Source organism: Nyctibius grandis, chromosome 31 (assembly GCF_013368605.1).
Source record: "Nyctibius grandis isolate bNycGra1 chromosome 31, bNycGra1.pri, whole genome shotgun sequence".
NCBI classification, from domain to species: domain Eukaryota; kingdom Metazoa; phylum Chordata; class Aves; order Nyctibiiformes; family Nyctibiidae; genus Nyctibius; species Nyctibius grandis.
The window spans coordinates 581,906-596,360 of record NC_090688.1 but is presented as its reverse complement, the minus strand read 5'-3'; the positions used below and the strand labels follow the sequence as shown (position 1 = coordinate 596,360).

At 65.6% G+C, this 14,455-nt stretch overlaps 1 protein-coding gene across 1 annotated transcript in view; it reads right to left on the bottom strand.

The window, feature by feature from the left end:
* The window catches only part of LOC137674744 (protein unc-13 homolog A), a 36,871-nt gene extending 26,163 nt beyond the window's left edge, over positions 1-10,708 (bottom strand). The window contains exons 1-10 of the mRNA XM_068420419.1: positions 10,626-10,708; positions 6,229-6,258; positions 5,761-5,860; positions 5,426-5,543; positions 5,097-5,220; positions 4,846-4,919; positions 4,700-4,754; positions 3,747-3,782; positions 2,960-3,170; positions 226-807 (exon numbers count right to left, since the gene is read on the bottom strand). Of these exons, the coding sequence (XP_068276520.1) occupies positions 226-807; positions 2,960-3,170; positions 3,747-3,782; positions 4,700-4,754; positions 4,846-4,919; positions 5,097-5,220; positions 5,426-5,543; positions 5,761-5,860; positions 6,229-6,258; positions 10,626-10,647 (1,352 nt within the window). The 5' untranslated portion in view covers positions 10,648-10,708. The remainder of the gene's footprint in view (positions 1-225; positions 808-2,959; positions 3,171-3,746; positions 3,783-4,699; positions 4,755-4,845; positions 4,920-5,096; positions 5,221-5,425; positions 5,544-5,760; positions 5,861-6,228; positions 6,259-10,625) is intronic.
* Between the last annotated feature and the right edge of the window lie 3,747 nt (positions 10,709-14,455).

Here is a 14,455-nt window from a genome sequence, read left to right as displayed (position 1 = left end):
GGTGGCTGGGCCAGGGCAGTGTGCCCGAGGGGGCTGACCCTTGCGTGGGTGGCACAAGGTGGGCTGCCCCCACCTCGATGCCTCAGGCACCTGGAAAAGCCCCAGACACTGCAGAAGATCTCTGCTGCTGCCCCTTGGCACCAGCCCCGGGCCACCTCCAGAGCACCCTCAGTGTCACTGTCACAGTGACATCCCACGGACGCTACAGGGCAACATCTCTCCTACCTCTCAGCTGGTGTGGGGGGCTCGGGCTCGGGGGCCGCCTCTGGCAGGGGAGCTTCGTCCGCTCCCTGCTGGGCCTGGAGGGCCTCTGGGGTTTCCTGGGAGGCGGAGGTTTCCTTCTCCTCCTTCCTCTCCTCTTTCCTCTCCTCCTTCCTCTCCTGCTGCTGCGGCTTTGGCTGTGGGACCACCTGGGCTTGCTGCAGTTGCTGCTGCTGCTGCGGGACCTGCTGCTGCTGCTGCCCAGGGGGCTTCTGCGGGGGCAGGTAGGCATCGTCCTCAGGGGTTGCGTAGGTGCCCTGCTCTCGCAGGTCCTCCTCCTCCTTGGGGTAGCCTTCCTCGATCTCGCTGTAGTCCTCATTGAACTCTTCCTCCTCCTCCTCCTCCAGATAGAGGTCATCGTCCTCCTCCTCCCAGCGGGGCGAGTCCTTGCAGTAGCTGACGGAGCTGTGGCAGGAGTGGTAGGAGTCGCCGTCCCGCTCGTCCAGCTCTGAGTCCCGCAGGCTCTCGTTCTCGAAGTCCTCGCTCAGCTGGGAGCTGCCCTGGCTCAGCTCGGCCGACGAGGCGTAGCGGCTGCTCCCCGTGGGGCTGCGGAGCCAACGGGAGACAAGGACGGGGCTCCCGTGGGCCCACGCTGCGGCCTCGCCTGCCCCGTGCCACCCCAGCCAGCACCTCAGGGTCGCTGCCCCGCGGGCAGGAGGACGGGCAGCCACCCCCAGGGCACAGCCCCAGGAGAGCACCGGGCTCCTTGCCCTGGGACTGGAAGTCACGGACCCAGGAGGCTTCGTGGGCTGGGACTGGCCCCCCAGGCTGGGGCACTCTCAGGGGTCCGACCTTCCTGCCTGTGCCTGGGCTGAGTGTGGGGACGTGGGGGACGGTGTCTGTCCCCTCGGCTCACCCCTGCCAGGGGTGGGGGCAGAGTGCAGCCAGGCAGCACCCCCAGCCAGATCCTGCCCCCTGCTTCTGCCAGGCACCCCGTCCTGCCCCCAGCCCGCAGATCTGTCACCCAACCTCTGCCCTGACATCCCAGCGCTCTCTGTAGACCTCCTGGGCACCCCCTCTCCAAGGACACCTCCTCAACCCCATCACTCCCCTTAACCATGTCATCCCTACCCAGGGGTACCCTCTCCACTCTTCCTGCCAGGCCAGACCCCTTCCCACCATCCCATCTGCCCCACTGGCCCTTCCAGCATCCCCCTCTCACAGCTGCCTGCACCTGCGGGAGCAGTGGTGCAGAGGGGCTCCCTGTGTCCCAGGAGGCTGCCGGGGACAGGGTGGCCACGGGGCTCCGTGGGGAGGCTCACATAAGCAAACATGCAGACAGGACAGGCACATGCCTAGGAAGAGGCCGACACCACGTCTCCAGCACTGGCAGCCAGGGCTCAGGGGTGGGCAAGGGGAAGAGGACAAGGCGACGGGACAGGACGGGCAGAGCCCTGGGCCTAGGGTGGCTGGGCCAGGTGGTGGGGAGCCAGGGGACACCGCAGGGAGGAGGGTGCTGGGGCCTGCCCAGGCTGGACCCAGCAGGGAGGGGTACTGGTATCATCCAGGTACCTTGGGAAGGGGGACCTGGAGCACAGGGGTGCAGGAGACACGGCTCATGCCAGGAAACCCCTCACCTCCCCAGCCTGATCCTGGCCAGCACTGGGAGAGGGGCCCTTGGCACATCGCAAGGGTCCCAAATCACTGCGCGGGGCTTTTGCCCAGCCAGGTGCTCCCTGGGAGGCGACCAGAAACGGAGGGTAACGTTTGAGTGCCTGAGGCCCCAGCTCCCGTACCTGCTGGCATGGCAGGGAGCAGGCAGAAGTGCTGGTCGCTGTGCCAGCGGGCAGGACCAGGACGCTGGGGCCTCGCCCCCGTGAACTGGGGCGCAGCGGCAAGAAGGGATGCCACGGGGCCGAGAGATGCTTGGAGCATCCCAGCACTGCTCCTCTGCAAGGTGGTCCGGGGCAGGGAGCGGGGGACCCCGCGGCAGCACGAGGCCGCCCTTGCCGGGACTGGTGTTGGCCTCACCACGGCTGCAAGGACCGACCACAGCACTCTGCGACGGCACACGGCACGCGACGAGGTAGCGACCCACCTATCCGATAGGTCTAGGGACCGCCTGCTCTCAAGGGAAGGCTGGCGGCTGGTCCGCCTGCTCGACTCGGAAGCGGACTCAGCGTCGCTGCGTCCGTTTGCGGCAGAGTCTACGCTACCATAGCGTCTGCCGGGGAGGAGAGGAAGATGATCAGCGAGGTTCCGGGCACCGCACCGCCGCCACCCGCCGCGCCCCGGCATCCCCCGCCGCCGTGGGGATGCCGGCAGGGAGGCTCTGTCCTGGTGGACAGGGCTGGCACCTCGGGCTGGACGCTGGCGAGGAAGCTGCGACCGCGGGGACAAAGCGCTGGGCAGGCGTCCCTGCCTGCGGCTCTGCCTACGGCCACGTCTGTGTCCCCAGCCAGGCCATGCCCCGCTGGCTCGGCTCCCAGGAAGGACAGCCGGGGCTTGGGGGTCCCGAAGCCCAGCGAGGACGGAGGAGGGCAGTGACCCAAAAGAGCTTGAAAACTTTCCAGTGAGAAGGAAAAGTTTGGGGCCAGCACCATCCCCCTCTTCCTCGCCTCAGCATCCTTCCCTCTGTCACCCACCGCCCTGGGAGCGCCATCCCTGGCATCACCCCGGGGACCCGCTGGCCTCTGACACCTGTGGGAGGGGATGGAGAGGGCAGGTCCCAGAGGGGAGCTGGCTGCGCCGACGCTACCTGATGGGACGCTGGTCTGAGTAGTCCATCTCGTAGCTCTGCATGGAGTCGGTGTAGGAGTCGCGGGAGCTCTGCTGCTGGTGCCTCATGGGGTACTGGTGGACGGAGGCGTTGGGCTGGGAGGTGGTGTAGTACGGTGGCGGGATGCTGTTGCTGGTCTCGCTGCGGTAATCGCTGTCCCGGTCATCCACCGTGCTGTCGGGGTCATCATCTGCGAGGGGCCGCAGTCAGTGGGACAGGGAATGGCCCCACGGCTGTTGTGGCCAGGGATGCCCCAAATCTGCCCCATGCCCAGCACAGCCCCGCTACTGCCACCACCGTGTCCCCACCACTGTGGGACTGTGCTGGGGAGATGCACACAGGAGGGAGTGAGGGGCAAGCTGCATGTGTTCCCCTCTGCAGAAAGGGGGTTTGGGGGACAAGGGGAGGGCAGAGGGGGCAAATGGGATATACAGAAGGGGGGAAGAAGAGGACACGGTGTGGGGAACCTCCCTCTGCCCCACCCATGTCCCACCACAGAGGCAAAGCCTGAGCTGCTCATTGCCACCAGGGCACCCCGAGGGCACAGAGCCTCACAGTGCCTCGTCCCCACCAGCCTGTGGGGACAGCCCTGCGCAGGACAGGGCGCTCGGTGCCTCCGTCCTCGCCCAGACAGAGCCACAGCTCAAGGCCACAGGCTGGACCTGAGCTCCAGGTGCCCCGAGCCCCCCGCCAGGCTATGGCATGGCACAGGGGGGTGCGCTGGGGACCACCAGGCTGGGAGGAGAGGAGGGGACAGGATACTTACTCTGCTGTTCTCCCCAGCCAAAATAATTCCAGTTGCCTACAAAAAAAAAAGGGGCAGAGACAATAAGGATGGAGGCAGCTCCAGGGCAGAAGCAGGAGCTGGCTGGGAGGAACCAGCATCTCCCAGGCACGGTGGCACCGACCTGAGCTGGGGACAGTGCCCCCAAGATGGATTAGGAATAGCACCCAGGATGGGGCACATTAGCACTGGGGACAGGGACTGGGGCTGGGTACCGAGACGGGACAGGGATGGGGCTTAGGGATGGGGCTTAGGGATGGGCACAGTGGCACTGCAGTGCACTGGGGACAGTGCCCAGGGCTGGGCATGGTGGCACCAAGCGGAGCTGGGGACAGTGTCTGGGGCTGGGCATGGTGACACCGACCCAGGCTGGGGACAGTGCTATGGCTTGGCACAGTGGCACTGAAGTTCACCGGGGTCAGGGCCTGGGGCTGGGCACAGGGGCACTGAGCTGTGCTTGGGACCGTGCCGGGCTGTGCATGGCCCTGGCACCGTTACAGACGGGGAGACTGAGGCACGGGCTGGGACAAACCGAGCTGCCACCCCAAATCCACCAGACCCCTCTGCAGCTGCCCCCACTGAGCAGCCCTCTCGCCTGACTCGCTCCCCGCCCCCAGGCTCCCCAGGGGACCATCCTCACCAGCCCCATTGCCATGCCCCCCCCGCCAAGCCCTCACTCCTGTGGCTCAGCCCCATGGCGGGGCTCACATTCTGTGGGGCAGGGAGACAGCGAAGAAACACCGGCAGACACGGGAGGGAAGGTGGGAACGGGAACCGGGACAGGGTGTGGGCTGAGGTTGAGCCCCACTTGGGCTGGGGTCCAGCCACGCCAAGGCAGGCACAGACCCCACTCCTGCGCACCCCTGGTGTGGGGAGCTGGGGGGACGGGGCAGTGGGAGGGTCCCACAGCGGGGAAGGGACAGGGCAGCACTTACAGCACTGGGAGCTGTGAACAGGCAGAGGCTTTTCCTGCTCCTCCTGGAAGGCGTACTGGGGAGAGACAGGCCGGTGAGGGCCGCGGCCTGCAGCACCGCTGCTCCGGCCCAGCCCTCGCCCTGGGCCTGACCCTGCACTGACTTACATCGTCCTGGTCCCGCATGGCATTGAGCTGCTCCAGCTTCTTGGCCCAGTACCTGGCCTCCTCCTCGGGGATATCTGCGAGGGCAAAGACCCCAGTTGGTGCACAGAATCCCCCCCTTCAAAACAGCCCCTCAGCTTTTGGAGCTACAGGATCAGACCCCCAGCCCCAAACCTGAGCCCCATGAGCATCCCTGGGGCTGGTGGCAAGGAAGGACGCGCCCCGCTTCTGGGGTGCCTGGGGACGGTACCCACCCAGCGGCAGCTCGAAGCGGGTGTCGAGAAGGATACGGTGGAAAGTGGGGTCCTTAGTGCCCGAAATCTCGTTGTCGGTCATGATGACCTGGGAGTCGAGTGTGAGCCATTCCCCAGGGCCCTCCTGCGGGACAGAAATGGGGGTGACAAGAGCTGCCAGGGACCCCCCTTCCCTGGCCCCACAACCCCACGCACGCCAGGCCCGGCCTGGAGCAGAGTCCTCTCCAAGCAGGGATGGGGAAGGCTCTGCTCCCCCCGAAGGACAGGCAGGGGGGCGGCTACACGTCCCTTAGGGTCTGGCGGGGGAATAGACGTGCCCGGCTCCCTACCTCGTTGGCCTGCCGGATGGTCCGCAGGGGAATCCACACCGTCCCCACCATGGTGTCCCAGATGAGCCCCTTGTTCCACACCTCCACTGTCAGGCCCAGGTCGAGCCGGTTGATCTCGCTGGGGAGGTGGGGGGGGGGAGAGGTGTCAGGTCACCCCCTCCCCAGCAGCCCCCCGGGGCCACGCCAGCCTCTGGCTGCCCCCTCAGCCCCAGGACTCAGGTGAGCCCAAAGGGCTGGGCCCAGGAGGAGCACCGGCAGTGGGGGATCTCCCCCTGATGAGGGTTAGGGGGGAGCAGCAGGGGTGGGGGACCCCGGGGCGGCCCCTGGACACTCACAACATGAAGTCCTGCTCCCAGGAGGGCAGGTTGCCCCGCACTGCGATGGTTGTGCTCTTGACATTTTGCACCTTCAGTGTCACGTAGGTATTAAACTTCTCTGCAGGAGCAAGCGGAAGGTGAAGTAGCCCCCAGTGCCCCACACACCCCCCGCACACCCCCCACTGCCACCCTCCCGTGGGTTCCCCCCACACTGCCCCCAGCACCCCCAGCCCCAGTTGGCCAGGCAGGGTGGGCCCTAGCACTGCCGGGGTGGCCGAGCCGTGAGCCCCCGCGCCCTGCCCAGGGCACCCCCTCCGTGTGTGCTCCCCCTCCACTTGCCAAATGATGCCTCCAGAGCTGGGGCTGAGCCTGAGGTCCCCTCCCCACACTTCACCCCTCCTCTGATCCTGCCACATCCCACCAGCCCAAGAGCCGAGCCCGGAGCCCCGGCCCCCGCGGGTGGGCAGGCAGGTGGGGGCTGCTTACCTTGAGGCCCGTCGAACTTGGCCTTTTTAACTGTGGGGACAGAGAGGGAGGGAAGAGATTGAGCCTGAGAACCCTGTGCGGGGGGGCTGGGGACCCCCACCAGTGTGCCAAGGGGGTGGCAGGGCCCCAGGCCTGGCTGCAAGGTGGGGGAAGGTGGTGGGATCCCTCCTGCTGGTGTAAATCAGGAGACCCCAATGCCAGGCACGAGGGATGGGGATCAGGCTGGAGGTGGAGGTGGGCACTGGAGGGGAGCAAAGGCCCCCCCCTAAAAAACCTGCCACTTTGGGACAACTTGAAACATCTCATTGCAACCCCAAATGACCAGGCTTCATCTGCTGAGGGGGTGCCTACCCCCCCCCACCCCCCGCTTCTGAATTTGGATCCATTTGGGGCAACAGCTGCTGTTACCGTGCACATCCCAGGGGCAAAGGGGGTTTTGAGGGAACCTTCCCCTGGCTCCAGGCCCCGCCACGGGGCATCGGCCCAGCAGCGCCAGGGTTAAGGCTCTCGCCATCTCCCAAACCACTGACCCAGTTTCTGTACAGGAAACCCTGGGGGGGGGGCTGAAACCCTCCCTCACCCACAGCAGCCCCAGGGGTGGGAGAGATGCTCCCCCCCCTCAGCGCCCCCCGCTGCACCCCAGCCCTGTCCCCCTCCCGGTGGCACCGCGGGGCTGGGTCCCATCCTGCCCACTGGGGACCCCCCCAATCACATGTAGGGGGGGGCGGTTGCCTCGGAGCCGGATCCTGCTCAGCACCACGGGAACAAACGCCCCCGATCCTGGCTGATCCCCCCCAGCTTTACCCCAGTGCTGTGGCCGGAGGCGCAGGGGGGTCAGTACCCAGGCGCTGCCCGCGATGGGGGGGCAAAGGGGCAGCCGGGCAGAGCCAGGCGCCAACGCTGCTGATGCCAGGGGTTGATGGGGGTGAGGGGTGTCCTCGGGGCTCACGGGAGGGGACCAGGCAGGGAGGGAATGACACAGCACCCGGAGAACGGTTAAATGACGCGGGTGGCGGCGGGGGGAGGACCAGCGTGACCAAGAGGGGATGAAAATAGCCCTGGCGATATCAAAGGTAATTTGATTTCAGAGACGTGCTGCTTGCCAGCCGCTTATCGCCCGCTGCCAGCGCTGGAGCGACTGTGGGGGTGCCGGGCAGCGGGGTTTGGAGGAGGCAACGTGGCACGAGCAGCCCCCGCCCGGCCCCGGGGTAGCGCTGGGGAAACTGAGGCGGGGGGAATCGTCGGCTCAGCCTCGGCACACTGCTCAGAAAATAACTGGGGACCCTTCTGCTCGGCCGCCTGCCCTGTGTCACCGAGGGTCACGCGTTGGGCAGCTCTTCACAGCGACTTTGCCCGAAGGGAGGTCACCAGCCGCGTCACTGGCAGCGGTGCTCCTGGGGAATCACGGGACTCCAGGAGCTGGGGCTTTGCTCAGGGATGGGAGGGTTCATGCATGGGGGTTGGTTCGAGACCAGGCACGAGGCTCTGGGATTCCAAAGACCCCCTGGCATCGCCAGGTTGGGAGCCCAGGGACTGCGTGGGGACAGCAGGCATCACTGTGTATTATAATATTATATTTTTATATATATTATATTATATATAATGTATTATTTGGTATATTATATATTATTATAATATTATAATACAGTATTTGGTACCAGGACCTGCCTGTGGCACGTGCTCGGAGCTGCACAGGTCCCTGGTATGGGAGCCCACCCTTGCCACGCACCCGCCAGGGCCGACCGCTCTCCCCCAGCCGCTGCCTCCGAAACGGGAGAGCAGAGGAAGGAAAAGCTCCAAAAATACCCGAGCTGACAGGAACAAACAATTACCCAGGGAACACGTGGCTCTCCTGGCTGTCATCTACTGCCAGGGAGAAGTCCTGCTGCCACCATCTGCGGCTGACGGCCCCGAGCAGCCTGTGCCACCCTCCTGCCCACCAACGGGTGCCCAAAGCTGGCGCAGCGGTGGCAGGTCCCAAGGTGCCACCCTCGGGCTAAATTCAACCTGAGCCCCCAGACAAGGATCCGGGGACAGCGGGACCCCCGTGGGAGCCGGGTACCCCCACAACGGGCTGGAAGACGCAAGATGCTTCCTAGGCTGGGGCAATCAGCCTCCCCTCGGGGGGTGTTGGCCAGTTGGGGAAACTGAGGCAGGAGGCAGCTGGCAGGGGTCAGACTGGCAACTGCATAAAAACCAGGCTGGGCTGCAGGCATCCCACAACAGGCCGTCTGTCTGTCCAGCCCTCTGTCCGTCCGTCCCTCCATCTGTCCATCCAGTCACCTGTCTGTCCATCCACCCACGTCTGTCCACCCAACTCTCTGTCCGTCCAACCTGTGACCATCCATCTACTCACCCGTCTCTCTATCCACCCCTTCCCTCCCTCTGTCCGTCCATCCGTCCATCCTCTCCCTCTGTCCACCCACCCCTCTGCCCAGCCACCCACCCACCCCTCTCTCTACCTGCTCACTTCTCCCCACCCCTCCATCCATCTGTCCATCCATCTCTCCATCTGTCTCCCCGGATGCCCATCCGCCCACCCGTCCATCTGTCCGTCTGCCTCGCACCACTTCAGACTCCCCGCTACTGTCCCCGCTCACCCCACACCTCCCAGGGCCACTTCAGTGCCCGTCACCCAGGCGCGTGCCCCTGCCACGAAGCCCCTGGGGGCTGCGCGTGGCCCTGGCCCCCCAGAGCGGGGGGCTCTGCGCTAGGGGGGGGCTCTGGGGTGGCACCTCCACCCCTGGAACCCCAAAAATAGGGTGACAAAAATAGCTGCCTCCAACGAGCGGTGACAGGGAAGCCCGAACCTGCCGGGAGCTCTTTCTCACCATCCGCCCCCGGCTTCACGGAGGGTGGCACCGTGTGTGACAGTCCCTTAAAGGGAGTAAAGATGCGGCCCTCCCCCTGCCAGAGGGGGGACCCACATCTGGGGCTGGCGGGTGTCCGGCGGGGGGCACACAGAGGCACCCCGGCGTGGGCACGGCTCCCAGCCCCCCAGGAGCAGCTCCCTGTGCGCCCTGCCCTTGTGGCACTGCCACAGGAGAGGGGGCTGTGACAGCACCTAAGGGACAAGGGCACGGCGGGGGGTGGGAGGGGGCACGGCCTCCCCATCCAGCAGTGGGGGAGCCCCCATTTCCCTCCTGATTTCCCCCGGGGACGGGACATTGGTGGCGGTATCCCAGACACCCTGTGCCCCAACTTGTCCCCAGCTGCCACTTTGCCACCTCTGTCCCGCCACCCCCAGGACCCACAGGTGCCACCCACTCCCCATTGGGGTGCCGCAGGGCCTGGGGATGGGGGAAAGGGACCCCCCCTCGACTTCTCGTGCCCCTGACTGAGCGCTCAATCCAGAGAACCCTCAGCGAGGCCGAGACCGCTGGATTCATCCGCGCACCGAGTTGGGCAGGTCTCAGCGTGCTGGGGTGCGGGGGTCCCCTACCTGTGCACTCCTCCCAGTTCCTCCCAGTATGGGGTGACCAGCACCCCTAACCAGGCCTCTGCCAGCCCCAGACCATCATGTTCCTGCCCTGACTCCCCCAGCTGCCCGCAACCCCCCCAGCATCACCATGCTGGAGGTGGGGCAACATCCGCAGGGGCATAAGGGGCTGGGGGTGGAGGGGTGTTTGGGGCTGGGGGTGTAATTTGGGGGGTGTATATAGGGGTTTGCAGGGGGGGGTGGGGAAAGATGGGGGGGTTTGGGGGTGTATGGAGTTTGTTTGGGGGGATGAGAATGTGGAGGTGCTTAGGGATGGATGCTGGGGAGTGGGGGGGGTTGGGGGAGTGGGAGTCGGGGGGCTTGAGGATAGATGTGGGGCGTTGGGGGGGGACGTATGGGGCGTGTTTGGAGTGGGGGGTGTTCGGGAATGCGGGGGGCTGTGTCTGCGGGGTGGGGGTGGTTGGGCATAGAGGGGTGGGCGTGGGGGGGTGCTTGGGGTGGGGGGATATTTGGAGAGAGATGGGAAGGTGGGGGGGTGTGAGGGGCGGGCACGTGGAGGGCTGTGGGTGGGGCGGGGGGGGGAGACGCGGGCGGGAGGGGGGAGGAGGCTGCAGGGGGGCGGAGAGGGACGGACGGGAGAGGCGGGGGTGGGGGTGCGGGGCGGGGGACCCTCGGCGGGCGGGTGCTCCCCACCCCCCCCGCCCCCGCCTCCCCACCCCCGCTCGCCGCGCGCGCGCGCCCCCGCCGGTTCATTCATAAATCCACGCGCCCGGATTTTGTGAATGGAGCCGTTCTCACGACCCCCCCCCCCCATCTCCGCCAGCTCCGGGCGCCCCGTTGCCCGCCGGGAGGGGCGGGGGGGGGGGGCGCTGCCCCGGTACCGGCAACAGCTCCCGGCGGGCAACGGGCCGCGGGGGGCTGTCCCACCGCCCCCTCCCCGTGCTGTGTCCCCCGGTACCTCCGACGCAGAGCAGCGACATGGTCCCGGCGGCGGCGCCGGTGGCACCGGAGGGGGGGGCGCGGGGGGCGCTCGCCGCCGCCCCGGTTGGCTAGCGGGCGGCCATCTTGCTTCAGCACCGGGGACAGCTCCTGACGTCAGCCTTAAAGGGGCCGCCGGGCACCGCCCCCCCCCGCCACCGCCCCCGGGGGGGTTGTCGGGTTTAGGGGGGAAAGCCCGGGTCTGTGCACCCCCTGGGGGGTGTCCTGAGCGTGTGGACCCCGAGGGGATCCTGCCCGTACGGCCCCGGGGGGGTCCTGCCCGGGGGGGGGTCTGTCACGGCCGCATTGCCCGGGGGAAGGGGGGGGCGTCCTGCCCCAGCGTGGGTGTGGGGGGATTGTGCTGTCCCACCCACATTGCTCCGAGAGGGGAGGAATCTGTCCTGCCCACATCGCACCGGGGGGGCTGTCTGGCTTGTACAGCCCTGGGGGGCTGGGGTGCCCTCGTTACCCCTGGAGGTGGTGGCGGGGGGGGTCGTCTGGCTTGTGCAGCTCTAGGGGACTCTGTCCTGCCTGCACAGCCCCAGAAGCGGGGGCATGATTTCATGGTGCAGCGTTTACCCCACCCCAGGGACAGGCATGGAGGGCGCTTGCAGCCCCTGTGCCATGCTGTGCCTGTTCAGAGATGGGTCTAAGCAGGTGGGGGTAAATTGTGGTCATCCCTCCCCAAGAGGGTCCCTCTCTCCTCTCCGCCTCCGAATGTCACATCCCACAGAGATGCCCAGATCTGGGCACAGTGATCCTGGCTCAGGGGCTGGGGAAGCTGGCATGGTTCCACGGAGGGAGCAGCACCCCAGCTCCAGACGCTGACCCTCACAGGAGGGGTCCCACATGGGGTTGAAGCAGAGACCCCAACTCCACCAGCTGGGGACATGAGCTCAGTCAGGGTTTCATCCTGAGCCTGTCCCTATCTGCCCCCCGTCTTGCTGTGGAGCCAGGTGATGGACTCACTCTTCTACCCTACTGCTCCCGGTGCCTCTGTAGCGTACACAAGGGTGGCACCGCGCCACTCCCACGGGACCGTCGCATCTTGCAGGGACCAGCAGAAGGCAGGGTCAAGGACACCAGGGTATGAAAAAATGCCAAGGGAAACTGAGGCACGTGGCAGCGACAGAACACGTGCAGGGCCCTGTGGGACCTGAGTGGCCCGGTCTGATCTCGTATACCGGCCCCTGATCGCTGAAGCATGGTCCCAGCAGAGCAGCAGGGCCTGACCCCCCCACCAAGAAGTCCTTGTGGGCCTAGAGCGGGTCAGCCTTCAGCCAGAGGAGGACTGGGGTCACTGGTGGCAGCAGCAGGAGGCACGAAGGATGGACATCCGTGTGTGCCAGCACACGCACACGCACACCCCCCGCAGTGTGTGCGTGGAGCCCAAGCCGTGCCCGTGCACATCCTCGTGTGCACACACATCCACAGCAGCACGTGTGCTCACCCATGCCCACCGCCACACGTACGCAGACACACGTGCACAGAGACACCCCCCCGAGGTGGCAGCACAGGCAGGGCCACCCACGGCAGCTTGCGGGAAGGCTGGAGCCAGGCTGGGGCCCCAAGCATGGGCAGGGGGCAGTGGGGGGATGCCCCAGGAGAGGATGCAGAGGGCTGCAGAGGTAGGCAGAGTCCTGCCTGCCAGGGAAACCGAGGCACGGAGAGCTGAGCTTTGCACCGGCGGATCCACGATGAGGCAGAGGAGATGGGATCATCCTGGGCCATGCAGAGATGCCGAGCAGTCCTGCCCCAGGACCCCTAGCTGGCACAGCTGGGTCGGCCCCCAGCTTCCCCACCACCTCCGCTCCCCCAGCGCTCTGCTTCCCCCAGCTCTGCCCCAGGGATGGCAGAGCCAGCCCACGCCAGGGTGGGTGCCAACACCTCTCCCTGCCCGCTCTGTGGGGGCTCACCCCATTTCTGCCTCCCATTGGCACCCCCTCAGCCCTGGCAGCACCCCATTTCCCACGGTGCCCACGCCCACGGCCACCATCCCGGCACGGCTGCAGAGCCCTGCGGGAGGTGCGGGGTCTGCCCAGATCCTGCCAGGGCCCTTCCCCACAGCCAGGGACATGCCAGGCCCTTCCCAACCCCACCAAGGCCTCTCCAGCCCCCCCATGTATTTTTGGGTGCTGTCTTGTGGCATCTCCTCCCTGCCTCTGCCAGCCCCGTGGCCCCAGGGCAGGAGAGCCCTGCTCGGAGCGGGACGTGTCTGCTCCGCTCACAGTCAGCGCATCGCCCTCCCGTACCGACACACGCGCGTGCTGCACCACACGAAGGCACACACACACACACGGAGTGCACGCTTGTGCGCACACACATCGGTGCATGCACGCACCCACGCACACGCACCCACGCACACGTTAGCACACGCGTGCAGACACACGCTGCTGTAAAACCATCCTTTTCAAGCCAAACAGCAGCTCTTACAGGAAGGTTTTCTTCGTTCAGAGCAGTCCATCTGCCCCCAGCCCCACCGAGGGGCCTGCACCCACTGCTGCCCGCTGCCACCCTCCAGCACCCGTGCCCCAAAGCATCGCCCTTCCAGCCCCGGCACCCAACACTGAGCTGCTCCCATGGCTGACCCTTGGGTTTATTTTCTGCTCCAAGCCCTCGTTTGGACATTAGGAAGCGTTTCTTCTCAGAAAGGGTCATTAGACATTGGAAGGGGCTGCCCAGGGAGGTGGTGGAGTCACCATCTCTGGAGGGCTTTAAGAAAAGACTGGACATGGCACTTAGTGCCCTGGTCTAGTTGACATGGTGGTGTCAGGGCAATGGTTGGACTCGATGATCCCAGAGGCCTCTTCCAACCTGGTTGATTCTGTGATTCTGTGAAAACAAGTCTCATTGGAAGGGGAAATGTTCATGAAAAGCTTCCGAGTTCTTCCACAGGAAAAGCCTGGTTTCTGATCAAAAATAAAGATAAAAAATTGTATTCAGAAAAAAAAAATCAGGAAGTAATCTCCAGGCCTTGGAATTCATTATATCCAAGAGTTGAATTCCTGCAACCTGCCTCTCACGCTGTTTCCCTCCCCACACAGCTGTTGCCCCCATCCCCAAGTCGTTTGGTGCTCTCTCTGCAGTGGTGCCCGAGCTCCCCAGCGCAGGCAGTGCCCGGTGCTGGCAGGCCCCAGCCAGCAGGATGCTCCCATCACCTAAAGCTTCTTGTCTAAATATCCCCAAATGTCATCAAATCCTCAGCTCAGCATAAACCCAGCTTCTCCTGTGACTCTTGGGCCTTCAAAGTCAAAAAAAAACCCCAAACCTCCTCAGTCCTCCCAGCAAAACCCTGGGTCTCACCTGCCTGCTACCAGCATCACCGATGGGTCACCGGGCTCCAGGGATGCCCTGGGGAGCTGCTGCATCTCCTGGCAGAGCCATGGAGAGGAGCCTGGAGGAGCCGGGCTCTGCCAGCACGTTGGCTGGGCAGTTGGGCAGGGTTGGAAACCCAGCAGGAGGGTGGGCAGGGGAAGGCAGGGCACCCAGCAGGGACTGGGGCTCGTCCCAGCGGGCAGTGCCAGGAGGGACCTGGCTGCAGCTGAGGATAACGAAGCCATAACCAGAGGTTCAACCACATGCAGAAGAGGTGATCAGCCCGCAACCTCCAAACCCTGAGTCAAATTGTAATTACTGGGAGGGTGGATACTAAATCCATCTAAATTGATGGTGACATGGACAAGTGACAGGCTCGAGCGCTCGCTGGAGGTCGGGGTTCCCCGCGGCAGAGCCCAAAGTCCAGGAAAGCTCATCCCTGGGTGGGGAGCAGGGGACAGACTCAGGGGGAAGGGGGCAGGTATGACCCCAGCC